This window comes from Heteronotia binoei, chromosome 12, assembly GCF_032191835.1.
Source record: "Heteronotia binoei isolate CCM8104 ecotype False Entrance Well chromosome 12, APGP_CSIRO_Hbin_v1, whole genome shotgun sequence".
Taxonomy (NCBI): Eukaryota; Metazoa; Chordata; class Lepidosauria; order Squamata; family Gekkonidae; genus Heteronotia; species Heteronotia binoei.
Genome location: NC_083234.1, coordinates 72,542,964 through 72,570,651, shown reverse-complemented (window position 1 = coordinate 72,570,651; position 27,688 = coordinate 72,542,964). Strand labels below are relative to the sequence as shown.

General features: G+C 49.0%; 1 protein-coding gene and 1 non-coding gene across 2 annotated transcripts in view; one reads left to right on the top strand and one right to left on the bottom strand.

Moving 5' to 3' along the window:
• The window catches only part of TSC1 (TSC complex subunit 1), a 59,271-nt gene that overhangs the window by 19,799 nt on the left and 11,784 nt on the right, over positions 1-27,688 (top strand). The window contains exons 4-17 of the mRNA XM_060250553.1: positions 1,284-1,387; positions 2,110-2,262; positions 6,533-6,677; positions 9,148-9,302; positions 9,722-9,795; positions 13,768-13,946; positions 16,921-17,030; positions 18,082-18,199; positions 18,371-18,486; positions 19,770-19,845; positions 22,659-22,760; positions 23,240-23,816; positions 25,575-25,618; positions 26,013-26,179. Of these exons, the coding sequence (XP_060106536.1) occupies positions 1,284-1,387; positions 2,110-2,262; positions 6,533-6,677; positions 9,148-9,302; positions 9,722-9,795; positions 13,768-13,946; positions 16,921-17,030; positions 18,082-18,199; positions 18,371-18,486; positions 19,770-19,845; positions 22,659-22,760; positions 23,240-23,816; positions 25,575-25,618; positions 26,013-26,179 (2,120 nt within the window). The remainder of the gene's footprint in view (positions 1-1,283; positions 1,388-2,109; positions 2,263-6,532; positions 6,678-9,147; positions 9,303-9,721; positions 9,796-13,767; positions 13,947-16,920; positions 17,031-18,081; positions 18,200-18,370; positions 18,487-19,769; positions 19,846-22,658; positions 22,761-23,239; positions 23,817-25,574; positions 25,619-26,012; positions 26,180-27,688) is intronic.
• Positions 5,666-5,737, bottom strand: TRNAA-AGC (transfer RNA alanine (anticodon AGC)). Its single transcript has one exon. It is a non-coding gene; the product is annotated as a tRNA-Ala (tRNA).

The window sequence follows — 27,688 nt, the reverse complement described above, 5'->3', positions numbered from 1 at the left end:
TGAATGTCAGATGCTTGAGAGCCAGAAGGAAGGCAAATAGAGGAGGGGGAGGGAGCAGTGGAAAGAAAACTACTTTAATTTTATGCATTCTCCAAGCTGGCCAACAGAGGTGGGGGCTCCAAGAGCCATATTAGTATGTGTGAAAGAGCCACATGTGGCTCCCGAGTCACAGTTTGGCCACCCCTGTTATAGACGTTTTAACCAATCATCTGGCTTTTGGTTAACATTCCCTTAACACCTTCAGTCTGTTTTGAGATTGTTTTTCTGTGAAAAAAGTTACTTCATACTGAATAAAAAGAAAGCTGAAATTCAGAATTGGTTAGCATTCTGCCTCTTTTCAGTGTAGCTCGTTCTTCATGAACTGACCACTGCATTGCTGGCTAATTGTGAAGCTGGCTTATTGTGTCTCTCCCAGCCTGCTTTTAGTGGTCAGCTAAGTCACTCTTTGGAAGACTGAGAAATGTTCACAGGTGGTTTGGCACTTTAAGCTGCTTTCACAAGACTCTGACTTCCTGTGGTACTGTGTTTTCGTTGCAATGCATGTTGATTTGTAGAAGTAAGGAGTCCGTGCTCTCAAAATTTATTGATTGATTTGATTTGATTTATATCCCGCCCTCCCTGCCGAAGCAGGCTCAGGGCGGCTCACAACATAAAATCCCACAAACAATTAAATTAATAAGTATTAAAATTACACATTCAGTAATAAAATAAATATGCAATGATTAAAACAGAATATTGAGTTGGTGCTATTCCGGTGGCGACGGCCTTCTTCCACTTCTCTTAAATACCAGTGCCGAGTCAATTGAATGCCAGCCAGAAGACGACAGTCTTGCAGGCCCTGCGGAACTGCACAAGGTTCCGCAAGACCCTCACTTCATCTGGCAGTTGCTCCACCAGCAGGGGGGCTACAATTGAGAAGGCCCTGTCTCTGGTTGATTTCCAAAATTTGGTTAGGATAGTGACTTCCCTGGTTAACCACTTAAAAATATTATTTTTCAATACTCCCAAGTACTACAGCTACTGAACGTGTGTCTGCCGTGCCTCCATAGTCAGAGATACAGCTACAGGTACTTTGATACCCATGCTTTCCAAACGCCTTCTCAAATGTCCATCTGCGTTAAATTCAAGTGCCATTGTATGTGTTTAAGTTTTCAGTCTGCCATGAAGTCTTGTGAGACCTACAGGAAAGATGTTAAACAGGGGATAGCATTGAAAGTGCGATATGTCCTGTGTGTGGAGAGTAATGCTTTTTTCCCTTCTCGATGGCCAATAACCACCGGCAGACCGTGGGCCCATGCTTGTAAATACCTTGGTAGATTTCTACTTGGAAACCGGTTCCCAGCAAGCATTGCACATCCTGTCCACGCTTCAAGAGCCGCATGATAAGGTAAAGCAAACGCTCGTTGCCGTCACGAACCCTTCACCAGCGACACAGAGAACGCCGAGCGGAAGCGCAGTTTAAATTTTCACCCTGTTGCAGTGAACTGGGGAACTGCTGGGTCGTAAATGTTCATAGAACATGAAACATTTTTTGAAACTGAGGCCTGCTTTGCACGTACCAGCAGCAACATGGGAGCTGCTTCCCTAGGACGTGATTCTGTGCAGGGGACAGGGGGGCAAGGACGAATAGGACCAGCTCAGCTGATTGCCTTGTTCACTTATTATTTATTGCATTTGATGAATCGCCCTATTCTGGCTAGTTCCAGGCTCTGGGCGATGTACAACATGAAAAAAATAAATGTATTGAAAAGATTACGGACCCTGATGGCATCTTTAATGGCTCTTATTCAGTCCTTACATCACATCAGGGGTGGGGGAATCCCCCCAAGAGGGGGTGGAGAGAAAAAGGTTCTTCCCTGGTACCGTGCCGCAGGCAGGTGAGTGCGAGCGGCACATGAGGGGATTTTTCATCTCTTACGGCCCAGGCAAGGTACATCGAAGTGCACTTGGGAGTACTCTGAATCAGCCCCACAAGAAAGTTCACTTACACCATTGGGTTGCATTTTTGCCAAAATTTTACATATAACTTAAAATGTATACGGTGTCCTTGTAATAGCTCTTGTCACAAGTTCTGCTCTCCCTTCCCCCCCCCCCTTCTATCTGCATTAGCACCTTTTGGATAAAATCAACGAATACATGAGCAAGCTTCCTACCCGCCTCCCTACTCTTTCACTACTGGGTCATGTAGTACGGAAACAGCCTTCGTGGAAGCATAAGCTTTCTCAAGCACCCCTCCTGCTTTCTTTGCTGAAGTGTCTCAAGGTATGGCCGCTCTGCTGCTGCAGATGCTGTTTGTCTTGTGTGTCATGGGTGATGTGGTGGTGACAAGATCTTGATGACCCGCGTCAGTGAATCACTTTTAATCAAAAAGTGATGGTGTCCTTGACCCATTGTTTTATGCAGGTCTTCATAGCTATCGGGAAGAGTCCTGTACTTGCAGCGTCCACTCTGCTAGGACAAGGGTTGCCCGATCTGGCAGACAAGCTGGTGGGGAGCTTATCAGAAGGCTCCAGAAGAGGGGAGGGAAAAAGCATGACACTCCTAAATCCTGCGTGCTGGGGAAGTTGGATGGCAATGTGCCTGTGTCACTCAGAAGTGATGGGAGGGCGGGGGGAACACTCTGGTTTTGGGCAAACCTCTGTTGTTGAAGCTCATTCTACTGTAGAGTTTTGCTCAGAAACCAGAGCATCACCCCCAACATTTCCAATTTGCCTATGTCACTTCTGGGTGACATAGGCATGTTTGGAAGTGGGGGGGTTCCCTGGTGGAGAGGAGAGCCTTTCTGATAGCGCTGAAGTAGAGAGAGATGTTCTAAACTAAGGGATCCCCCACCTGCAACTGGGGAATGGTAGAACCCATATCTCTGAGAGGCTAATTCATGGCAGACAATGCAGGTTGAGTCCAAGGTCCCCACCCTGTGTTCCCGCATTACAGTCTCATGCAAATGGCAGGTTCTCCTAACTTCCTGCATGCATCTTTTGAATTGCACCTGTAACACGAGTGGAGAAGGGATTTAAGCCTTCCCCATGTCATTTTCCTGGCCAGGAATGGTCCTTGGAGTGCCCAACCTTGTGGGTTTTACCGGCAGGCTAAACAATGCCCCCGGAGATCATTTCAGTTCAAGGAATTGGGAGCGGGGAAGCTGCGGCCCCTTCTCCATGCCCGCCACAGTCATTAGTTGGGTACCCAGGAGAATTGAGGAGAACTTGCCAGTCATGTTAGACAGGCTGTGGACCCTGGACCCCCATTGGTTTTCTCTGTAATTTATGTGTTGCCCCTTATATTCTCTTGTTTTCCATGGCTGTGAGGTAATGATCCTCTTCTTTATCAAAGTGTATCTTGTTTTATCAAAGTGAATCTTGTACAGCTTTTTGGTTTATCTGTGGACTTCCTTTATACCAAATCCGGACCTACAGCGGCTTACATTGTTCTCCTTTGTTTCATCCTCACTATTTTATCCTCACCACCACAACCCTGGAAAGTAAGCTAGGCTGAGAGAGTGACTGGCCCAGGATCAGCCAGTGAGCTTCTGTGGGAAAGTGAGGATTGGAACTTGAGTCTCTCGGATCCTCGTGTAACACTTCCAACCGCTACACTACACTGGCTACCCCCTTCTCCCCCGCCCCAATGCATTCTTTAGAGCTGGTTTGGTGTAGTGGTTAAGTGTGTGGACTCTTATCTGGGAGAACCGGGCTTGATTCCCCACTCCTCCACTTGCACCTGCTAGCATGGCCTTGCGTCAGCCATAGCTCGGGCAGAGGTTGTCCTTGAAAGGGCAGCTGCTGTGAGAGCCCTCTGAGCCCCACCCACCTCACAGGGTGTCTGTTGTGGGGGAGGAAAGGAAAGGAGACTGTGAGCCCCTCTGAGACTCTTCGGAGTGGAGGGTGGGATATAAATCCAATATCTTCTTCTTTACAGCTCTTGGATCCCCCTTTGCCTCAATTAGGGACATAGGTGTCGGCTGGATGATCTATGCACAAGCTTAACTTCACCACCTTAGTTTTTTCTAGTCTGTCTTTTTCTCATTCTGTAGCTGTCGCTATGAAAAAAAATGCTGGTTTTTTTTTAAAATTAAAGCTATGATTGATTGTATTAAACTCCTGGTGCCTGAAATGTTTGATACATTACACACCTGTGGAGTGGACCGGGAAGATTTGGGAATACCCCTGAATGTAGCAAAACGGGTCAGGGTGATCCAAAGGTGAGACCCTAGAGTGACTTTTGCTGGGGGTGGGGGGTGGGGGGGGGAAAGAGGGCCTCCTGCTGCCTGTTTGCGTCTGAGGCAGGGCCCCGTCACATAGTTAATTAAAATGGCACACTGCTTGTTAAAAAAAGAAAACCTTCCGCTGAGCAGTCTCTGTTCGCAGTGGGGGAGAGAGATTAAAGAGCTCCCTGCTTGTATCTCGGCTTGCCCTGTGGGAAGTGTTGGAATTACATGCTGAACTGGGGCTGGACTTGAGGCTCGAAGGCCTTGGGAAAGGCAGGGCTGTTACTCAGAGGTCCCTCCCCCCACTGTGGGGGAGGAGACTTCTTTTTTTCCGTTCAGAATTTGGAAATGTTGGTGCATTGAAGAAAACCCCTATGAAATACCTTCTGTTTTGGACTGCATGGAATATTTTAGGGTTTGTTTATGTATAGGATGAAGATTTTTATGCAAGTCTGCTTACAAGTCTGAAAAATAATTCCCTTGTATACTATCCAATCATCCACTTTCCAGGCTTCTTATGTCCTTGATATGTTGGTTCTTAAACCTATTCTGGCATGAGTTTTCCAGAAAAACCACAGTCCAGGTATGTCAGTCAGCCATCTGGATGGAAAGGGGCTCATTTCTGAAGGCCCAACCTACACCAGAGCCATTTTCTTTCCTTCAGTCCCTCATGGGCACCAGTTGCCCTGCCCTACCAACAGAGGGCATTTTGAAGAGTTTTCAAATGTTGCAGTGACACACTATTGTTATAATACAGTCCGTGGCTGTGACCTGCTAGTTCCTCCAAATTCCTAGCTTTAATTTTACACAAGCCAGCTTCAAGCTTTGTTTGCTGACCTGTCCCTCTTCTGCACACCAGTCTCTTATTCCGAAAGACCTGACCATCATCTGTCAGCCAAAAAATCCTTTGTCTCAACTTACAAACACTCTAAAGCTGTTGGGCACACTGTGGATCTCCTGGCCTCCACCAACCCCCTTTTTTCCTTGGGCAACTGGCAGTTGAGTAGAGAAAGACTTTTGCTGGGAAACTTTTGCTATTCAGGTCTCACCTTGATTCAGATTCCCCTCAAGAGCTACTGCCTGAGCGATGGGTTCCTTCAGAAGCTTTGGTATGGACTCAGCCAGTCCTATTGGAGGGGGCAAGGAGCAAGATGAGCCTGCCTCTTGGCCTGTAGTGTGGATTGGTTGGGCAGCTGAGCAGGGGGAAAGGTAAACACCGTGCAGCTGCTTCATATGTGACCCAAAGCTGTGTCCACACCAGTCTTTCTGCAGAGGAGGCTTCCAGTGGCCCTTAGCCCTCTGGCCCAAGTATCTCAGGAAGCTGCCTTATGCTGCCTTATATTGAATCAGACCTTTGGTCCATCAAGATCAGTTTTGTCTACTCAGGCTAGTGGTGGCTCTTCAGGGTCTCAGGCAGAGAAAGTTCTTTCCCATCACCTCCTGCCTGGTCTTTTTAGCTGGAGATGCCAGGAACTGAACCTGGTGCCTTCTGCGTGCTGAGCAGAGGCTCTACCACTGAGCCACATCCCCTCCGCATCTTCCTGACATACTAATTTGCTGTGTTGATTGTACGTGTGTGGGAGGGGTTGTTTTTTTTGTGGCGGGATGTACAAAACACACAGTTCCTGCCATCATTGCGTGTCATCCAGGAACAACATTTAACCTCTTTTCTGTGGTTTGTATCCTTTCCATCTAAATAAGGTCTCTTAAAAAGGTTGCCGTTCCCAAGTTCGGTGTAGTGCAGAGGTCCCCAACCCGTAGTGTACCGGTCCATGGCCTGTTAGCAACCAGGCCGTGAGTTGTATGATTATTTTATATTGCAATGTAATAATAGAAATAAAGTGCACAATTGTATCATCCTGAAACCATCCCCTTCCCCCCCCCTGGTCCGTGGAAAAACCATCTTCCACAAAACCGGTCCCTGGTACTGAAATGTTGGGGACTGCTGGTGTAGCGGTGAAGTGTGCGGACTCTTATCTGAGAGAACTGGGTTTGATTCCCCACTCCCCACTTACAGCTGCTGGAATGGCCTTGGGACAGCTATAGCTCTCGCAGAGCTGTCCTTGAAAGGGCAGCTGCTGTGAGAGCCGTCTCAGCCCCACCCACCTCACAGGGTGTCTTTTGTGGGGGAGGAAGATAAAGGAGTTTGTAGGCCACTCTGAGACTCTGTCCTTGAAAGGGCAGCTGCCGTGAGAGCCCTCTCAGCCCCACCCACCTCACAGGGTGCCTGTTGTGGGGGAGGAAGATAAAGGAGATGGTGAGCTGCTCTGATACTCTTGAATGGAGGGCAGAATATAAATCCAATGTCGTCGTCGTCTTTCACAGACTGACACTGATGTAGTGGTACTCATCACCGGTGTGCTAGTGTTGATAACGATGCTGCCGATGATCCCCCAGTCCGGCAAGCAATATCTGCACGACTTCTTTGGCATCTTTGGCCGCCTTTCATCCTGGTGCCTGAAGAACCCAGGTGAGAACGGTGTGTGTGTGGGTGGGGGAGATTGGTTTATCTTCAATGAGTTTCTGCGAATTTAGGGGGGAGGCGTTTGTGAGTTTCCTGCATTGGGCAGGGGGTTGGACTGGATGACCCTGGAGGTCCCTTCCAATTCTATGATTCTTTGAGTCCATTATGGAGAACGAAACTGGCCCATTCCAGGTTGGTTCACAAGAACCTTTTACGCTTTTTTTAAAAAAATGTCCCTACTTATGGCAGCCCCATAGGGTTTCCAAGGCAAGAGACGTTCGGAGATAGTTTGCTGATTGCTTGCCTCTGGACTTCCTTGGTGGTCTCCCATCCAAATATTAACCAGGGCTGACCCCGCGTAGCAGCCAAGTTCTGACAAAATCAGGGTATCCCGGGCTATCCAGATGAAATGAACTCTCCAAATGAGCTAAAATTATGATCTAACAAACATCAACCTATTCCCAGGAAAGCTGAGCAGAATACAATAAGCATATGGGAAGACTGTTGCTGGATGGGGCGGGGAGACATCATTTTAAGGCCTGGGTGAAAAGGAGGAGTGCACCTGGAGTCTGAAGCCGAAGCGCCATTGCTGGGCACGCTCGGTTCCTTGTGGCTGCCTGCCCCTCCTTGTGTGGGATAACAAAACAGGTCCTGCCCAGCAAGTAGAGCTCTATCTAGCACGGAGCTTTCAAATATGGCGAGAAGCACCAGCCAGTGACCTTGCTGCTGTGTTGGATGCCAGCTGGAGCTTTCGAATGGTTCGCAGAGGCAGCCCTGTGTACAGCATGTTACAGGTAACCAAACCAGAATGCGATTGCAACATGGATCAGTGCAGCTGAGTCACGCTTCTCTAGGAAAAGTCGCAGTTGGTGCGCTAGCCGAAGGAGTTGCTTGCGCTAGAAGAGACCTGAACCTCCATTTCCCTCAGGGGAAGGGCACTCCATTCAGCGCAGGCTGTAATTCATCAGTCCTTGTTGTCTGAATTGAGTTTCACAGCTAATACATTAGCTGTAGCAAAGTGTAATAAACCTTTTAATACTCATTATCTTCCCTTGCTTAAAGCACAGTTCTGGAGTCTACCAGTAATGAAATTACTCTGGGGCAATTGGGTTGCGGGGGCTTGAAGGCTCTCTGTCCATGTTCTTTCTGGAAAGACAAATTTGCTGTGTTTGGGTCGATGGCCTAAAGCCACTTAATTCCCCACATGTGAGCCAGTGAGGGGATATGGCAGTTTCAGCCTTTTCTTTCGTAGTTCTGTTTTCTAAGGTGAGGCCTCCTATTATGTATGATACATTGGGGACGGGGGGCATCTGCTGTACCAAAGAAGATAGATTCAGCAGAACAAAGTTGGAGTCCAAGGGCACCTTTAAGACCAGCTCAAGTTTAATTCTGGGTGTGAGCTTTTGCGTGCATGCACACTTCACCTAACAAAGTGTGCACACACGTGAAAGCTTACAGTGGGTGTAAGTTGAGTGCAGTGAGACATCCTGATTCCTTGCCATTCTTCCAACGAGAGGAGTTTGGGGATCCATGCTATTTTTGCAGCTCCTCTTTAGTGTAGATGCAAATATCTGTCCTCCCCATCTGTGCGAGAGGCTGGGGTTCGTGACCTTGATTTTCATGTCCCACAAAGATCTAAGCATAATGTTTGGAATATCTGATGCAGAACATGATAGCCACCTGCTTAGAAATTAAGTTCCAGTTAATTGGAACTCATTGGCGCAGCAAGAAACCGCACTTTGCTACTCAGACCAAAGGTTTGCTCAATTTGTTAATTTTACTCTTCTGTCATTGTACCATTTTACATTCTAAGCCACTGCCTACCAAATAATTTTACTTCACTGTCATTGGTTCTTAAATCTATACCACGTTGCATTCTGGGCCACTGCCTACCAGCTGTGTATGGCTCTGCTCACTGTGCCGGATTCCTCGTCTGATGAAGTGTGCTTAAGAGCACACGAAAGCTTACGTTCTAAATAAAAATTGGTTGGCCTTAAAGGTGAAACTTGACTCCTGCTTTGTTCTTTATTGTGCTATTTGTACAACAGTAATTTCTGTGTTTGTGTTGCTGGCAAGAGCCAGTAAAAGCAGTGCTTGGTGGATTCTGTGCTGCTAAAAGAACTCAACATTTAAAGAAAATATTGCAGTGATTACACAGTTGTATAGCTTCTCCTATAGTCCATAATTCTGTTTCTAAGGGTAACAGGGAAGATGTGGAGGAGTTCCAGGCACTTAAGTCCCTTGCTCTGTCACCATTGGAAAGTTTTTGTGATATCAACAAGTATCATACAAACGCTTTCAAATCTTATTTTGCATCCATAAGGGCTAGAAACATGCATGCTCACTTTTAAAAAGAGGTCAGAAACATTTCACAGGTGCTTAGTGCCAAATGCTTAGCCTTTCCCCATGTTTTCCATAGCGTCTCTGCCAAATGTGCAGTGATAGCATCGTAAAGCTGCCCTCCTTTTCCCTCCAGGTCATGTGGCAGAGATCTACTTAGTTCACCTCCATGCCAGTGTGTATTCCCTCTTTCACCGCCTTTATGGAATGTACCCTTGCAACTTCGTTTCGTTTTTGCGCTCTCACTACAGTATGAAGGAAAACTTGGAGACTTTTGAAGAGGTGGTCAAGGTAAGGCGGAAGGAATCCCCACACTTTCCGTCATTGATGTGTCATTGGAATTACCAGTGATTTTTGACTGCTCGCTTGTACGTAGCAGCACCACTTGCAACACATAAACTGATGCTTTGCTCCTGAGTAAAGGAAAGAATGGGAAAACTTCTAAATAAAATGGGATGCTGACATTTAGATTTAATAGGTGGGGGTGGGGTTTCATGGTCTAATCTTGCAAAAGGTTAGAATGCAAAGTGTTCGGTGTAAGGTTTCAATGGGAATAGGGTTGAATCAGAGTCGGTGTGTGTAGGATTTTGTGGTTAAAACTACAAGGGAGCTAGAGAACGTAAAGCAATTTGTGGTCCAGTCCGCAAGTCATCTGGTCCTCAGTGAACTCTCAGCTTTCAACCCCCTTTTCTCTTTTTCTGTCTTTCCAGCCAATGATGGAACATGTGCGCATCCATCCAGAGCTAGTGACTGGATCCAAGGATCATGAGCTGGACCCTCGAAGGTACATCCATTCCCTTTTCTCGAGAGGCTTGTAAAGACGTTCCTTGAAGGGAGATCATGGCAGGGACCAAGGGGAGCAGACAGCATCTCTCTCCCTCCTGTAGCCAGTGCCCCATTTTGGCTGCCCTGGCTGCTGCTTGGGCTAGGTGTGGCAGAACTGCCTAAACAGACATTGCCAGGAATCTGGTCCATCTTTGTATTACCCCTTGGGCCTCCTCATGCAAAGACCCTTGGGATGAATGTGGTAAATAGATCACCCCTCGTGGTGAGAATGAATTGGCTTCAGCTCCTGGTGTGTGTGCTTGGCAAACCTGAGCAGCTGTTAGGGAAGTCTCTGGTTCTGATAGTTAGTCTTGGCATTCACATATCTTCCTTTTGAGAGATGTGTGTGCATGTGTATGTATGAACAAACTTTTGAAAGAGTATTACTCTGAAGTCAAACCAGAACTCCTGTTTTAGACGAAGTTGTCCTGAACATGATCGCAAAACCTTTTGAGGCTCCTGATTGTGATTGTGATTTGCTGCTGAGCAAAGTAAATCTCTTTAAATAGAAGATGAAAGGAGAACAAATGATTGAGCATGGTTTTTCTGTATTATTTAAAAAAAAAAAAAAACCAATTACATCAGTAATATTTGGTTGGGAGATGGATTCACTTGTGCTAGCCCAGTTGAATTCCAGACCTTTAAGAACATAAGAGAAGCCATGTTGGATCAGGCCAATGGCCCATCCAGTCCAGCACTCTGGGTCACATAGTGGCCAAAATTTTGTATATATATACACACACATATATATACACACTGTGGCTAATAGCCACTGATGGACCTCTGCTCCATATTTTTATCTAACCCCCTCTTGAAGGTGGCTATGTTTGTGGCTGCCGCCACCTCCTGTGGCAGTGAATTCCATGTGTTAATCACCCTTTGGGTGAAGAAGTACTTCCTTTTATCCGTTCTAACGTGACTGCTCAGCAATTTCATTGAATGCCCACGAGTTCTTGTATTGTGAGAAAGGGAGAATAGTACTTCTTTCTCTACTTTCTCCATCCCATGCATAATCTTGTAAACCTCTTATCATGTCACCCCGCAGTCGACGTTTCTCCAAGTTAAAGAGCCCCAAGCGTTTCAACCTTTCTTCATAGGGAAAGTGTTCCAAACCTCTAATCATTCTTCCCCTTTGAGAATCCCTCCTTCCCACGCATGTTACCAGGTGCTTTTGGAACTTCCTCTTGGCTCCCCTTGCTGTGCAGCACTGATCTTTCAGAGGGAAAGCAAGTCAGTGCCGCCTGTCGCTTTCAGGGTTCCCTGTTATCTGGATGGGGTCGTCTTTGCCTGCAGCAGTGGCGCTTGCTGCTTTTCTCTTGTCTCCACAGGCCCAGCCACCGCAGAGGCGAAATTTGGGCTCCTGCTCAGTAGCACCCGGCCTGTCTTTCAGAGCCAGCTAGGAAGATGCCTTTGTATGAACTGGCTCGGGCTCCTGTCACTGAAGAGAAGGGGTGGGAGTGGCAATTGTTTTCAGAGAGCGAGATGGGCATGAATGGCTGGGTGACAGCTTGTGCTTTCTCTGTGCAGTACTTCTCCATCAGCTGAGGAAGGTAGAGCTGGAAACAGCACAGAGGAGAGCAACCAAAGTGATTGGAGTCCCTTCCCTATGAGGAAAGGCTGAAGAGTCTGGGGCTCTTCAGTTTAGAAAAGAGACAGTGAAGGGATGGAGGCATAATAGAGGTTTATAAAATTATGCACGTGGTGGGGAGAGTCTACAAAGAAAGCTTTTTCTCCCGCTCTCAAAGTACTAGAACTTGAGGGCATCCCATAAAGCTGATGGGCAGTAGATTCAGGACAGACGAAAGGAAAGGCTACTTTACACAGTGATTAAAATGTAGTATTCACTGCCAGAAGGATGTAGGGATGGCCTCAGGAATAAAAGCTTTAAAAGGGGATTAGGTAGATTTATGGAGGAAGTGGCTACTGTCAAGCATGAGAGTTCAAAATAACCAGTCCTTGGATTTTGAAACAAAAGTTTGGTTTATTGATAATCCATGTGGCTCAGTTGAGCTAGGTATTGGAACTGATACAGTATAACAGTGAGAAACATACTTAAAGATGGCACATAAAAGGATTCTATAAATAATTCTACATTCTCTAAACCATTCTACATTCACATGTGAAACTTCACACTGTAACTTCCTTATCTCTATTATGGCTGGCGCTTCCTGGGTCCAAGCCTGGCTGGCCTGGGAATTGGTCCCAGGAGGTTTTATCTTCAAAGAGTACATTCCTGCATCTGTTAGTCAAAGCGAAAGAGTTCTCTACTTTGATGTGCCTGAGTTTTATTCAGGGTTAGTAACATTTCTATATGAGAGAGAGCTAGTTTGGTGTAGTGGTTAAGTGTGCGGACTCTTATCTGGGAGAACCGGGTTTGATTCCCCACTCCTCCACTTGCACCTGCTGGAATGGCCTTGGGTCAGCCATAGCTCTGGCAGAGGTTGTCCTTGAACGGGCAGCTGCTGTGAGAGCCCTCTCCAGCCCCACCCACCTCACAGGGTGTCTGTTGTGGGGGAGGAAGGTAAAGGAGACTGTGAGCCGCTCTGAGACTCTTCGGAGTGGAGGGCGGGATATAAATCCAATATCTTCATCTACCTCACAGGGTGTCTGTTGTGGGGGGAGGGGGGAGAGGTAAAGGAGATTGTGAGCTGCTCTGAGACTCTTCAGAGTGGAGGGCGGGATATAAATCCAATATCTTCATCTACCTCACAGGGTGTCTGTTGTGGGGGAGGAAGGTAAAGGAGATTGTGAGCCGCTCTGAGACTCTTTGGAGTGGAGGGCAGGATATAAATCCAATATCTTCATCTACCTCACAGGGTGTCTGTTGTGGGGGAGGAAGGTAAAGGAGATTGTGAGCCGCTCTGAGACTCTTCGGAGTGTAGGGCGGGATATAAATCCAATATCTTCATCTACCTCACAGGGTGTCTGTTGTGGGGGAGGAAGGGAAAGGAGATTGTGAGCCGCTCTGAGACTCTTCGGAGTGGAGAGCGGGATATAAATCCAATATCTTCATCTACCTCACAGGGTGTCTGTTGTGGGGGAGGAGGGTAAAGGAGATTGTGAGCCGCACTGAGACTCTTCGGAGTGGAGGGCGGGATATAAATCCAATATCTTCTTCTTCTTCTATATTTTAATAACTACCATCAGAAGGAATAAACCATGCTTGACAGCTACTCTCCATGGTGGATGAGGGGAACCTCCACATTCAGAGGCAATAATCCTCTAAATCCCAGAGCCAGGAGGCAACATCAGGGGAAAGCCTCAGTCTCTATGCCCTGTTGTTGGCCATCCAGAGGAACTGGTTGGCCACAGTATGAGACAGGATTCCGGTGCTTTGTTGTTGGTTGAGGATGCAAGGAGGTCCAGACAGGGGTGCCTCCTGGTCACTGCGTGGAAGACTCTGGAATTTTGAACCCCTCACCTAGATGATCCTTGGCTCAGGTGTTTTGAGAAGACAAAGGATGAAGAAAGCAAGTTTCTCCTTTGTTCATAAATCTCTCTCTTGGCCTCCCTTCGGCTATCCATCTTCCAAAGCTGAAAAGTCTTTAGCCTTTACCTTTGACCATCTCACTTTCCCATTTCTGTACCTTGCCCAGCTCCCCAGTATTAGTATGGGTACTTGAGTCTCATCAGAGCTCTACCAAATTGAGAGGGCGTTGCAGTTTGGAACATCATCTGCAGTGCTTTTCAAGCCCTTCCTAGTAATCCCTGATGTCGAGTCTGCTTTTTTCACTGTTGTTGCACAGGGCCTGGCTGACCATTTGAGTGCGGCCCAGATCTTTCCTACATGACCAGTCATCATAAGGACAGATTTGTGAAACCAAGCTTTTTTTGTAGTGAATGTATTGCTCTTAATCTCTAGAACCTTTTTAAATGTGTTCAATGCAGTAATGGCTGCACATTAAACTGGCTGTCCCTGGATCTACAACAGGTGGAAGAGGTTAGAAACCCACGATGTTGTGATCGAGTGTGCCAAAATCTCCCTGGACCCAGCCGAAGCATCCTACGAAAACGGCTACTGTTCAGTCCCCCAGCATTCATGTTCTCACTTGCAGCACCGCCCAGCCGACCCTGATGGCAGCCCTTACGTCACTTCGTACGGTAGTGCTGGTAAGATTCTGTAACGTTCCTTGCTGTGGGAACAGCGGAGTAGATTTTTCTGTCTCGGCAATTGATTCTTGAAAGTACTGCAATGATACGCTTGTTGAGAGTGGAAGTTGATTTGAAAAGTGAATAAGCAGTGGCTTAGATGAAACTTACAGCGAAACAGGAAAAATAGGCCGGTTTTGCCTGTCAGCTTCTTTCCCTTATGGGAACTAATTTGTGACTTTGAAAAAAATGTTTCATACCCCTGTGGTTGTGACTTACCACTTAATAAATAAATATAATATTTTTGGACACAATTTCTATATTTTTTGTATCGGTTTGTCAAGGATTAACTATCAGGAGTCAGTGGTACAAGGTGCCTACGTTTGTTCTTCAGTTCCTCCACAGGCAGGGCTTGGGGATGTCAGTACAACAATTTAAAAATGTTAAAACATTGTGCAATAAAAATCAGTCCAATATAACGTAGCGTAGAGTGCAAGATGCCTCCAAGGTGGTTAAATTAATCATAAATTCCCATTGTGTGTGAGCAGGGTTGCCAAGTCCGATTTAAGAAATATCTGGGGTCTTTGGGGGTGGAGTCAGGAGACATTGGGGTGGAGCCAAGAGCAAGGGTGTGACAAGCACAATTGAACTCCAAAGGGAGTTCTGGCCATCTCATTTAAAGGGACTGCACATCTTTTCAATGCCTTCCCTCCATTAGAAATAAGGAAGGATAGGGGCACCTTCTTTGGGGCGCATAGAATTGGACTCCCTGGTCCAGTCTTTTTGAAACATGGAGGGTGTTTAGAGGAGAGGCATCAGCAGCTATGCTGCAAATTTGGTGCCTCTACCTCAAAAAGCATCTCCCCCAGATACCAATTGATCAATTCTCCATTATACCCTATGGGAATCGTTCTCCATAGGTAATAATGGAGCGCCCAGCAGACATTTCCCCCCCCCCCCGGCGCTTTCTGATGACCCTGAAGCGGGGGGAGGGCCTCCAAACTGGGGGATCCCCTGCCCCCCACCTGGGGATTGGCAACCCTATATGTGATTTCAGATGGTTTAATAGCTTGATGAGTGGGGAACTCTCACCAGGAATAACATAAAAGCAGAGTCTGCAATAGTGCAGGCTGATGGAACAGGTGGGTGGAGCGGGGGTGGGGGTGCATTTTAATTTGGTACCTGCTGCCACAACCAAAGGCCTGGTGGAACATCTCCATTCTGCTGGCTCTGGTTTTGGCGAGATCCTCTCGCTGGCATGCAGCCACGCCCAGAAGCTGTGGCAGGGAGTCACCTTTATGGAGTCCACAGTTCCCCTGTTAGCCAGGGTTTGGAGTTCGCCTTTGGTAGCTCCTACCATCTCCCCACCTCTTTAATTGCCCTTTGGCTGGAGGTAGACAGATAGGAGCAGGCATGGTGTGCATGCTGGCCCTTCTGTATTTCCACCCGTGGTCAGGGTCACACGCATGCACAAAGGCTTCTGGGTGTGGCTGCATGCCAGCGAGAGGATCTTGCCAAAGTTCTGGAGATGTTCTGCCAGGCCTTTGGTTGAGCCAGCGGATACCAAATTAAATGCACAAAGGTATGGCTCCCTTTCAAGCCTTGTCCCATGCGTGCCAAAAGGGCATGCCTTTCCTTTTATTTGTTAGCTTCTTTCACCAGTGGTCTTAAGCTTAAGAGCCAGAAGGGCATTAACCAAGCTGGGCCTCTGGTTCTGCAGCCCCAACACCCGCCAGATCCTGCTTGGCCAATAGAGAAGTGTTGTAACGTGTCAAAAGAGGTTGTAAAACTCATTCGGTCCAGCTGAATAGAGCTGTTCCCAGACTCCCATCTTCATAGTGGGTCAAGCTCTATCTGCCTGTCAGCCTCTCATCCATGACGGGGTAACGGCTGGTGTATCTTTGCAAATGGTGATACACACATCAGCGTCCAGCCTTGGAAAAAAGCATCCTCCTTTTGTAAACCCAGGCTCAAGAGCCAGCCAGGGTGTCTGTGCAGGTGCGATACAAAACTCCAGTTGAGGCAAACGAGGAAGAAGGGAACTCGGGCTAGTGGGAATGTGGCGGAAGTGTATGTTGCTGAGGCTGGATCCTGGTTTCACATGCCACGTTTTGCGAGGAGCCAGTGTCGAGCAGCTTGCAGCACAGTACAGTGGCTTGCTTGAAAGCCAAAGTGAGCGTCATACCTGGACAGTAATTTCAGCCTCTGCACCTCTTGCATTCAGATGCAATACTCCGGTTTCCTTACTAGCTGGCAGTGCTAGATTAAATCCTGTGGAGGCCCCTAGGCAGCTGAAATCTTGGGGGCTTCCTTGCAAATTATAACCAGAGTCTGAGTGCCCACCCCACTGGCCCTGCTGTAGCCTGCAGGCACCTTCTTAAAAAGCTCCTTTTACTAAGCTATGGGGGAGAGGCAAACTTGGCAACAACACCAGCAGTTAGCCACGCCAGGCAAGTCGGGCAAAGAGCGGCTCAGTTGCTGACTGCTCGTGCAGGCTGGGAGGGCTGCAAGCAGGGGGGAAACCGGGGGAGGGGAGCCAGCCCGGGGCCCCTAAAGGCGTGGGGCCCATAGGCCAGTGCCTACTTGGCTTAATTGTTAATCCAACTCTTTCTCTGTCTCCCTCTTGGAGCACAGTATCTTTCCAGGGGCCTCACCAAACATGTCTGCATTCTAATGAAGTGGGCTTTTGACAGTGGAAAGCTTAACGTTACCGTCAGTTTAATTCATGGCACCCAGAGTCTGTTGGATCCTGTCCTACAGTGTCAACTGCCCATGCATTAAAAGAGATTTCAAGTCTTTTGACAGTCTCTTCCTGTTTCACTGTCCGTCATCGCTTCTGTGCCATAACCCTTTTGTGTAGAATAGACAAGTTGTGTTGCAACAGACTTGAAAACAGAACGGCACTGATTGGTTTGAAAGAGACAAATTCTGTTCTGCTGAGATGAGTGAAAGTTAATGCCTGCTCCCCCTTTTTTCCCCTTTTTTTAAAATCCAGGCATGTCAACCTCTACCCCTTATTCTGGCTCTCGGCTAATGCACATATCAGGACAGCTACCTCAGATTTTGAACCCTCAGTCCTCATGTCTGTCAACTGAGCCTCTGCAGGTAACACTGCAAGCATGAGATGAATTTCTGTTTGAGGGGAAGGGTGTCTCGGGGATAGATCTTGGTGACAGAGGCCTTACTGGGCCTCTTCCAACTCTGGTTCAGCCCATGGCCTCCGACCCCTCTCCATACAGGCCCATCCATGCCTGGTAAGAGGACGGGAGGACTGCAGCCTCCCCATTGACCAGTGTGCTTGCCTCCGTCTCTTACATGTCCCCCCTTGAATAAGAAGGGCAGGGGATGTGGACTCTTCACTTCACAGCGTTGTAATTGAGGTGGGGAGTGGTGTGGAAATGGCTCGTGCCCAGGGGTGGAGTTCTACCAGGAGCTCCTTTGCATATTAGGCCACACACCCCTGATGTAGCCAGTCCTCCAAGAGTGTACCAAAAAAAGAACCTTGTAAGCTCCCGAAGGATTGGCTACATCAGGGATGTGTGGCCTAATATGCAAAGGAGCTCCTTCTAGAATACTGCCCCTGCTCATGCCAATGGTCCTCCTCGAGCAGAAGACCGTTTCAGAGGGTAGCCATGTTGGTCTGTCGTAGAACAGGTAGATTCGTGTCTGGTAGCACCTTAGGGGCTAACTTGCTAGTCTCTGGGGTGCTACCGAACTTGAATCTTCTGGAGCAGAGGAAGGTTGGGAATTTGAAGCGAGCTGGTTGGGGTAAGGGCATCCACTTTGAAAGGTTTTCAGAGGCAAGTGGCTATTCCTAGGAGCCGGGCACATATGGAGCAGGAGGGTGCTCTGGTGATTGGGGTTGCACCAAACTGGCGTTCTCCGTTAGCAACAGCTGCACCACCGAACAAGAATCTTCACAGTGTGGCTGGCAATTAGCTGCGGCAACCGTTTTGTGGCTGCACTCACCACACCCATGTCAGAATTCCAAAGCTGCCCTCAGGTTCAAAAAGATGGAGGACACTCTGGCATCTCAGGGAGGCTGGTGTCCCAGCAGTACATATGTGAAGTGTGTTGGGCCCTGCTCCTCCCCACCCCCCTCGATTTCTGGCCTGCTGCATCATACCTCCTTGTATTCTTGCAACTCCCCTTCCAGGTTAACTTCTGGAGCCCCTCTGCTGTCTGTGGCATGACCACTCCCCCCACTTCCCCCGGAGTCGCTTTGGAGCCTTCGCACGCCTCGTCCCAGCCTTACAAGTTCTTTGGCACATCCGGTAGGTCTACCAAGGAGAGGGCTCTTGCATGTGTTTCTTCTCCGCATTTGGCCGCAGTGTTCCGGCTACCAGAAACTTGCGTTATTCCTCGGGCCAAGTGTCTTTGTGCTTATGGGGTGAAGAGTGCCAGAAGTGGGGGGGGAATTACAATCTCTTTCTCTGCTTATTTAGCAGTTGGGAAAGGAACGCCCTCAGGAACGCCCGCCACCTCTCCCCCTCCATTGTGCATTTCAGACGAGTTTGTTCACGTTCCCGCTCCTTCCGCCGCTGCTGCACTTCCCAGGAAGGTAACAGTGAAATTTGGCACTGCTAGTCAAAGCAAGGGTTCCACCTTCGGGCTTAGCCTACGAGTAGATCAACAGCTCCCTAACGATTTTGAAACGCTCTGCTTTGGCAAGCTAACTTGATTGCTGTAATTCCTGCTAAGCCAGGGTGAGTGAGACAATCTCCAGATTTTGCTGTGAGAGGTTTTAAAGTCGGAAACAGGCCCATGGGGACACGTTTGGGGCACCTTTGCGTGTGTGTTGCAAAAACGGAGCGTGCTGCAGGTACTGAGCGGCACAAAAACCAGTCTTCTTGGAGGCATGGTGGCTGCCTGGAGAGAGCCTGCCTGCCACATCTCTGCAGAATATGCTGCACAGACCCTGCCCTCTCCCAGTCAGCACTGGCTGGCAGTTCTGCCTCATATCTGCATTATGGGGAAGCAGCCTTTATGGGGAAGCTGCCCTCTACAGAGTCAGACCCTTGGTCTTTCAAGGCCAGTACAGTCTCCTCTTCCCCAGCTGCACCTTTCCAGGCTCCCTGGTGGGAGGCCTTTTGTATCCCCTAGTTCCTGAATCCAGACACCTGGGGTTTTCTGCATGCAAAGTAGGTGCTGCATTATTGGGCTTTTCTACAGTATGTAGTCAAGAACGTAAGAGAAGCCATGTTGGATCAGGCCAATGGCCCATCCATTCCAACACTCTGTTTTAGTATCCAAAACCCAGGTGTCATCAGGAGGTCCACCAGTGGGGCCAGAACTCCAGAATAGGGATGGGCGCAAACCAATTCATGAGCCAGAATTTGGCACAAACTTCGGCCTGGTGCGTGGCTCCCAATCCAATGTTCAGGAAAGGCACCTTCCCCAAACATTTACTGAACTTTTGTCTGGTTCAGTTTGGCCTTTTGGGCCGTTCAAACGTAACAGCTGAGCATTGTGGGTCCTTTGTAATGGCTTATAGCCACTCTGCTCCAAAGGTTTATCCAGTCCCCTCTTGAAGCCGTCTGTGCTTGTTGCTGCCACCGCTTCCTGCTACAGTAAATGCTGTGCGTTAATTACTCTTTGGGTGAAGAAGTCATTCCTTTTATCTACAGTTGCAGTTATCTTTCAATTTGCGGTGCACAAATACACCTGAAATACCTGTTCCCAGGGGGGGGAAGCTTCCAGACCAGTGCAGGGAGCAAGTTGTTTTTGCTCTTACTTTACAAATAAATCTCTTTGGCCTTCCGCTTTAAGAAAAAAATGGTGCTTTGCTTACCAGGTGACAGTCGGGTCACATGGTCATTGATGTGGATCTTCCCTCTCTCCTAGGAGGACAGACTGGATCACGGGAGGCCTTCCTTGCCCCGACAGCAAAACATTGTCATCAACAACATGAAGACTTTAGGTAGGCTTCCGTCTCGGTTTTGTTCTTCTTAACCATGATACTTGCACCAGAACTGTTTTTAAAAAAATTTTTTGAATTATTTAATTGTTATTGTTTAACTTGTCTTAATTGTTAAATTCTGATGTTTATTTGTTGTTTTTATTGTTGTTGTTTAATTGCTGCAAGTCGCCCTGAGCCTGCTTCGGAGGGGAAGGGCAGGATAGAAATTCAATAAATAAATAAAACAAGCTTGACTGGGGAGAGGTGCTGTGGCGGCAACATCTTCGGCTTCCCAGTTAGGACCAGTGAGATGTGACCATGGCAGGACTGAGTGGCTTGCTTTTCTGCAGCAAAAGGGGCATACGTCTGAAGAGGGCAGACTCCCTCTTGTAGCCCCCTCCCCCCAAAAGAAATACTTCTGGTCTAGCCAAGGCCATTTCTGCATCTGAGTTTGGCTGGGGAGAGCAACTGCAAGGCAGCTGCAGGGGTTCTGTACCCCTTGTTGGTAAAGCAGGCTTCAGAGACTGATTTGACTAGAGTATATTTCAGCCATCTGTCTGAGGAACATGAATACTGACATTCTAAATGAAATGGGGTGAGAAAGAGCCTGCAAACGTAGCAGCTCCATTCTGCAAGACCCTGTGTAGCACATTTCAGCCGGTGCTGAAAGAGCTGCACTGGCTTCCTGTTGTGTTCCGAGTTCGTTTCAAGGTGTTGGTTTTGACCTTTAAAGCCCTTTATCGTCAGGGACCTGTCTATCTGCGGTACCGCCTTTCTCCGCATATTCCCCAGAGAGCACTGCGTTCAGGGAGGAAAAATCTATTGTCCATCCCTGGACCAAAAGAAGCCAGGTTGCATACGACACGAGCGAGGGCCTTCTCGGTGGCAGCGCCAGAACTCTGGAACGCTCTCCCGGAGGCCATAAGGGCCCTGCGGGATTTGTCTACATTCCGCAGGGCCTGCAAGACCGAATTGTTCCGACAGGCCTTCGACATTTAACCGAGAGAGAGCTTCCACTGGACATCATATAGAGCTCCATGCAGCGTACCGATGGTCACCATCGAACTTTCAGAACCGCTATACTGTACTGTATTAATACAGCACCATGAGATGTTTTAAATAATTTAAATACGTAATTATGTTTTATTGGTTTTTAATGGAAGTAATGTGATGTTGTGAGCCGCCCTGAGTCCGCTTGCGGAGAGGGCGGGATATAAGCTTAACGTAATAAATAATAAATAAATAGTCTCAGTGAAACTCGACAGACATCTCGAGAGTTTTCACCTGCACCATTGCCCACCTTTTAGCCATGGCGGAGGAGTGCACAGTTGGATGCTCTCCCTCCAGTTTTCATTTGTCACGCTTTTTCTCTTGATGACTTTAAGCATAGCTGCTGCTCACCGGCTTATTGGCTAGGGCAGGGGTTCCCAGCGTGGTGCCTGTGCTGCTCACCGACACCTTTCCTGGAGCCCACCAAGCGTTTTTAGAAAGCGGGCAGAGCAAGGTGGGCCTTCTGCCCCGCATGGCTTCTGACTGACCATTGGAGGTTTTGATTGGCTGGGCAGGTTTCTAAGAACATTGCTTTGGCAACCGCCGCCATCCCAGCACAAGGCTCTGCACTGTGCTCTTTTGTGGCTGGCTCTGCCTTCTGTGGCAGCCGTTTTGGGGCTGCACCCACCGTGCTGTATCAGAACTCTCATGGCGCCTGCAGGCTCAGAAAGGTTGGGGGGCCTTGGGCTAGACAGATTTGCAAGCCTTGATCCGGAAAAAACCTCGCGGAGCATTAAATACAGATCAGGCTGATGTGGATATTCTTCTCTCCCCAAAATAGTAACCGTATGAGCAAGAGAGGGGAGAAAAGAAGGGCGGGCAAGTGAGAGTATTTCTCTTGCTTGCTTCTGCTACCTTCGCTTGGGCAAAAAGGTTAGGACAGGGGTGTCAAACATGTGGCCTGGGGGCCGAGTGAGGCCCCCGGAGGGTTCCTATCAGCCCCCCGAGCAATTGGCTCTTGTCTGCTTCCTTCTCTCTCTCTCTTACTGCTTCCTTCTCTCTCTCTCCTTCTGCATCACAGTTTGCTTTGCAAGGCTTGCTCAATTGCACAGGAGTGACAAAGCAACGCTTCTGTTATCTCCATTGACCGAGGCTCCTCCCTTGGAGAGGAAGGGGGGGAGGGATAGCTTGCTTTGCCAGGCTCTCTCAATTGCACAGCAGAGCTACTGAGCCAAGCCTCTCTTCCTTCTGTTGGCTGAGGCTCCTCCCCTTACTGGTCCCTTGGGGAAGGGAGGAAAGAGCCAGAGCTTCCTTTGCCCAGTTCCTTGGATCCCATAGGAGGAATACAACGAATGCACCTTTAAGACCAATGCTAATGTTTTAAGCATTTTTTGTGTTTGTCTGTGTCCTTTATAAAGTTTACTTCTCTGCTGCCTAATCTTAAATAGGTACACATACAGCCCAGCCTGGCATGGCCCGGCCCAACAAGGTCTCATTTATGTCCGATCCGGTCCTCATAACAAATGAGTTCCACAGCCCTGGGTCTACATTGAGTCTACACTGGCCACAAATGGTGGCAGCTCTGATTCAGGGCCCTGGGCTACTTTTTGAAGCCTCAGGGGCTCCTTCCCGAGGGCTTTCCACCGGAAACATTCTTGTATACTTCGCCAAGCTTCCTGATTAAACAGAATTATTGGGAGTCCAGAAGCCTTAGGGCAAAAGTTCTTAGAGAAGAGCATCTTGTGGAAGTGGGGGCGCTTGACTTTACATTGCAACAAAGAACTGGTGCCGCGGTTCTCCTGTTGGTGGTTAAGCCTAACTCACTTTTTTTCCCCTCCCCACAGACTCCCATGGTAGTAAAAGTTCTGTAACTTTAAGCGATCTTCCTGGCTTCTTGGGGGACTTGGCAGACTTGGAAGACAGCGTCGAGAAGGACAAAGAGGAAGGTAGTGATCTGACCTGTGAAGTCTTGAATTCAGAGCCGAAGAGCTAGCGGGAGAGGATTGTGTTCTGTTCCAAGGGTGGAAGCAGCTTGTGAGAACTGCACACTCTCTCCTTCCTTGGAGAGGAAGAGGGGAGGGATAGCTTGCTTTGCCAGGCTCTCTCAGTTGCACAGCAGAGCTACTGAGCCAAGCCTCTCTTCCTTCTGTTAGCTGAGGCTTGTCCCCCTTCTGGTCTCCTGGGGAAGGAAGGAAAGAGCCAGAGCTTCCTTTGCCCAGTTCCCTGGATCCCAATTCCCTGCCACCTCCTGCAGCCATAATATCAACTGAAGGTCCTATGATTTTTTGCGGGACTGCAGTATGGAACACAATTCATCTTCTTAAGAATCTCAGTTTCCTTTATTTTTAAAGCCAAGTTTTCTCGTTCGTGTGGCACGAGAGCTATAGCATAAACCGAGTCTCCTTTCCTGACTTCTTTCCAACAGACGCCATATCGAAAGAGATCTCCGAGATCACCACCGCAGAGGCTGAGCCCGTGGTGCCTCGGGGAGGGTTTGACTCTCCTTTTTACCATTCCAACGAGAGTCTTTCCGGCTCCCAGAAGAAATCCCAGTCGGCAGCCTCCAACGCGCAGGGGCCGATCCTGAACTCGGATCCCGTAACACCTTGCCTGGACCAATCCGGGATGGAGAACGCAAGGGAGACGCCTAAGCAAGCCTTCACGCCCATCGACCGGCCCTGCCGAGACTCTGAGAATCATCCTGCTGGTAACAGGGGAAGCCAGGCCTCCGCAGAGACGAGCGTTTTCACCCCCAGCCCTTACAAGATCCCGGCCCGCAGGAGAGCAGGGTTGGGGAGCGAGCAGCCTCCCCGTTACGAGCACCTCTTTGAGGTGGCTTTGCCAAAGACTGCCTGTCTCTTTGTCAGCAAAAAGACGGCGGAGCTGCTGAAGAGAGCCAAGGGAGGCCAAGAAGAAGACGGGGCTTCCTCCACCTCCCCAATGGAAGTGCTGGACAGGCTCATACAGCACGGCGCTGATGCCCACAGCAAAGAGCTTAACAAGTGAGTGACGGTTCCACTTGCCCACAGCAGCAGGCAGCAGGGCCTTCTTTCGGCTTTCCTTGTTGCTTCCTAAGGCAGGGACTGGGTTGCCGTCTGTGTCCTGTTTCCCATTGGCTTCCAGGATGGTGTGGGCAAGAGCCTGCTGTGACCTCACACCTGGGCTTGTCTCACATACTCGGTTGGTTTCGGGCAGGGGTCGTTTTGTAGAAAAATAGGTGGTGGAGCTCATTAGCATAACTCATTAGCATATGCTGCCCCCCTCAGCTGAAAGCAACCCAATACAAGGAAGGAGAGCCCCGGGTGAGTGAGGCCTGCTTGGGCTGGCTAGAGATACAACCAGCCCAAGCAGGCCTTGCTCACCTGGGGCTCTCCTGGGCCGCCACCACCCCCCCAGTCAAAAGGCCAGCAAGCCACACAAAATCACATAAGAAGTGGAGAAAGGGTGGTGCGGGCTTCTCCAGGGGTTAATGAGGGCTGCTGGGGGTGTGGCTGGCCACTCTCCTAATCCAGGGATTGTTACGCAGCTGTACCTCCTAGTCAATGGACAAGGTAGGGAGGAAGAGGGGGAACCCTCAGAAAGGTTCAGGAGCTCTGCTCCTGTGAGCTCTTGCTGAATTCAAGGCCTGGTTTTGGGGGAAAGGGGTTAGGGTACCTGTGGCAGGGGCAGCCAATGAACACATGATGCTGCCTTGTACGGAATTGAGCTCTTGGTCCGTCAGGGTCAGTCTTGTCCACTCAGACTGGCAGCAGCTCTCTGGGTCCTCAGGCAGAGGTCTTGCCCGTCACCTGCAGCCTAATCATTTTAACTGGAGATGCCAGGGGTTGCACCTGGGATTTTCTGTAGGCCAAGCAGGTGCTTTATCATTGAGCCACAGCCCGTCTACAGTGCTGGGTTGCTGTTTTGGATGGGAATCCAGGGTTCCCGGCAGTGTGCTCAAAACACATGCAGTTATTCTGCATCAGCCGCCACAGGGTGAGAAGGAAGGTGTGGGAAGGTGGGTATTAAAGTGCTCAGAACGTAACAAAACCAGGAAGCCAGGGGAAAGAGCTGGAGCTTAGCCTAGTCTTCTCCCTGAAGTGCATCATCTGAATGCGCAGGAGAAGAAGATGATGATGATATTGGATTTATATCCCGTCCTACACTCTGAATCTCAGAGCAGCTCACAGTCTTTTTTACCTTCTCCCCACAACACACAAGAGACACCCTGTGAGGTGGGTGGGGCTGAGAGAGCTCTGATAGAAGCTGCCCTTTCAAGGACAACTCCTGCGAGAGCTATGGCTGACCCAAGACCATCCCAACAGGTGCAAGTGGAGAAGTGGGGAATCAAACCCGGTTCTCCCAGATAAGAGTCCGCGCACTTAGCCACTACACCAAACTGGCTCCTTTAGCAGCAGTCGTTTCACCCCCCTCCCCTGCCCTGGATTCTGCAGGTGGGCGGTCTAATGTTGATTGTGTTTTCCTTTGGCCTTTCTGCTGGCTGACTGGAGCTGTTTGTGCCCTGCTTGTTTGTGCTTGCGGCACAGGTAGAATAGTGCCAACACAGAATCTGTAATCATTAATGTGCCTATTAAACCAAATCCAAGTTTCTAGCCCTGATGGCTGCAGAGGTGCTTGGGAAAACCTCTCGGCTGTCCCTTCTCTGTGGCCGCCTCATTGCCGAAAGTCTAAATGATTTCTAAATCCTTTGCTGCATTTATGTAACGCTCAGCAAATTCACCGCAGCCCCGAATAAAGCAGCATGTTGTTCTCTTTTCCAGATTGCCCTTGCCAAGCAAATCAGCTGACTGGACTCACTTTGGAGGTAAACAGGCTTTTCGGGGCTCTGTGTTAATCCTTGTCTGAATATGCTTTCCTTGGCCGTCTCCAAGCTACTTTAGAGCCTGAAAGGGCTACTTTATTGCTCCTCTGCACTGCATTGGCATCTGGTGTCTGCCTGGCAAAGAAGGCTTCAGATTTTGTCCCTTCCAGAATGAAAAAAAGGGGGGGCCCAGCTAGTCTAAAGCGCTTGAACGCTGCATGAAAATGTGGGTGCACGTTTTTCAGTTGTCATTTCCAGTTTCAAAACTATTATTTCTGCTCTAGCGAACGCTGCTTCTAGTTGAAGGGCCTGCTTGCTTTCCTGTCGACGGCCCCGAAGGGCCTTGGGGGGTTTCTGCTAGCCTCGCCCCTCGTTCCTTCCCCTGTCGCCTCTGCAGGTTCCCCCCCTTCCGATGAGATCCACACTCTGCGGAACCAGCTGCTCTTGCTCCACAACCAGCTGCTGTATGAGCGCTTCAAAAGGCAGCAGCACGCGCTCCGGAACCGACGGCTCCTGCGGAAGGTGATCAAAGCGGCGGCCCTGGAGGAGCACAATGCGGCTATGGTGAGTGAGGAGGGGGTCCCCGACAGCCCTCGACCAGAAATTCCCATGCGTCGCATTTTTGCCGGGTCTCCTGGAAACTTTCTGTCACTTGGGGAATCAGGCTTCAAACCCCCTTTCTGGATGTCTTGCATGTGGAAGCTGTGAAAGTTTGACGTCAGTGAATTGGTTCTGTGCAACTGTCAAGTGTACTCTCGAGCGCAGACTGGCATTTTGGGTAGGGTGGGCATGGACTGGAAAGATGGAGGCCCCCGTGGTTCATGAGTTTGCATGAACCATGATCTTCCACAGGCTTCCCTGGTTTACTTACTGGTGTGTGAAGGCCGTGACGCGGCGCAACCTGGAAGCGGGCTCAGAAGGCATTTAAATCCCTCCCAAGCTCACTTGCATTATGTTGCTGTCCGCAGCTTTAAGGGGTTCCCTGGATGCCAGCATGTCTGGCCCACGAAGCCTACCACGGACCACACGAACCCCTATGAAAAACATGGAGGTCCGTGGGAGACGGGATGGCATGGATCGAGCTCACGGACCATGAACGTGGGGCAAGTCCATGACAAATGTTGGTCTGCGAGCTGGTCCGTGCCCATCCCTAAACATATACTTCTGGCTTGAACAGAAAAGCAAGTCCTTGGGTTTGCAGAGAGGACGTAGGCCTGGATCTCTTCATGGAGAGTAGTTCATGCTTTCCCATGCTCACAACACTGGGCTTGGTGTGCTTCTTGCCTCATCACATGGGAAGTGGCAGCCTTGCGCAGTCTTCACTTGCTCGAAAGGGGGCATGAGGCAGCCAGGAGAGCAGGGCCCACTTGTGTGTTTTTCAAGTCCCCTGAGCATTTCTTAGGCAGAATGGCTGTGCTTCCATAATTCTGCGCAGTTTGACGCACAGCTCTTCCGTAACATCCTCCAAACGGTGGCTGCCCAGATGCAGAGTTTGGAAGCAGAACCGAAGTAGATCCCGGCGGGTAGCCGTGTTGATCTGAAGCAACAGAATAAAGTCTTGAGTCCAGTCGCACCTTTAAGACCGACAGAGTTTTATTCCTGGCATAAGCTTCTGTAGCGCATGTGCACTTCTTCAGAACAAAAGCCGTTCTGCTTTCAAAAGTGGCACCTTTAAGACCAACCAAGTTTTATTCAGAACGTAAGCTTTCGTGCGCTCTCTAAGCACACGAAAGCTTACGTTCTGAATAAAACTTGGTTGGTCTTAAAGGTGCAGCTTGACTCCTGCTTTGTTCAATTACTTCAGGCCAACACGGCTGCCCACTTGGATCTGTCGGCTTATGAAAGGTAAAGCTTCCAGTAGTACAGGTTTGAAACTGTCTGGCTCCTCTCATCAGGGCCTGTCCAACGGGAACGCTGTTGTTCCGAAAAGTCACATTGAGGAAAACATCCATTTTAAGAAATACTGGGACAGTACTCCCAATTTACTGAAAACAGTAATCGTGCCATATCTGGAGGAAATTAATCAGTTTTGAAGTGCCTCTCCACCCCACTCTGCAGGAGCAAGGAGGGAGG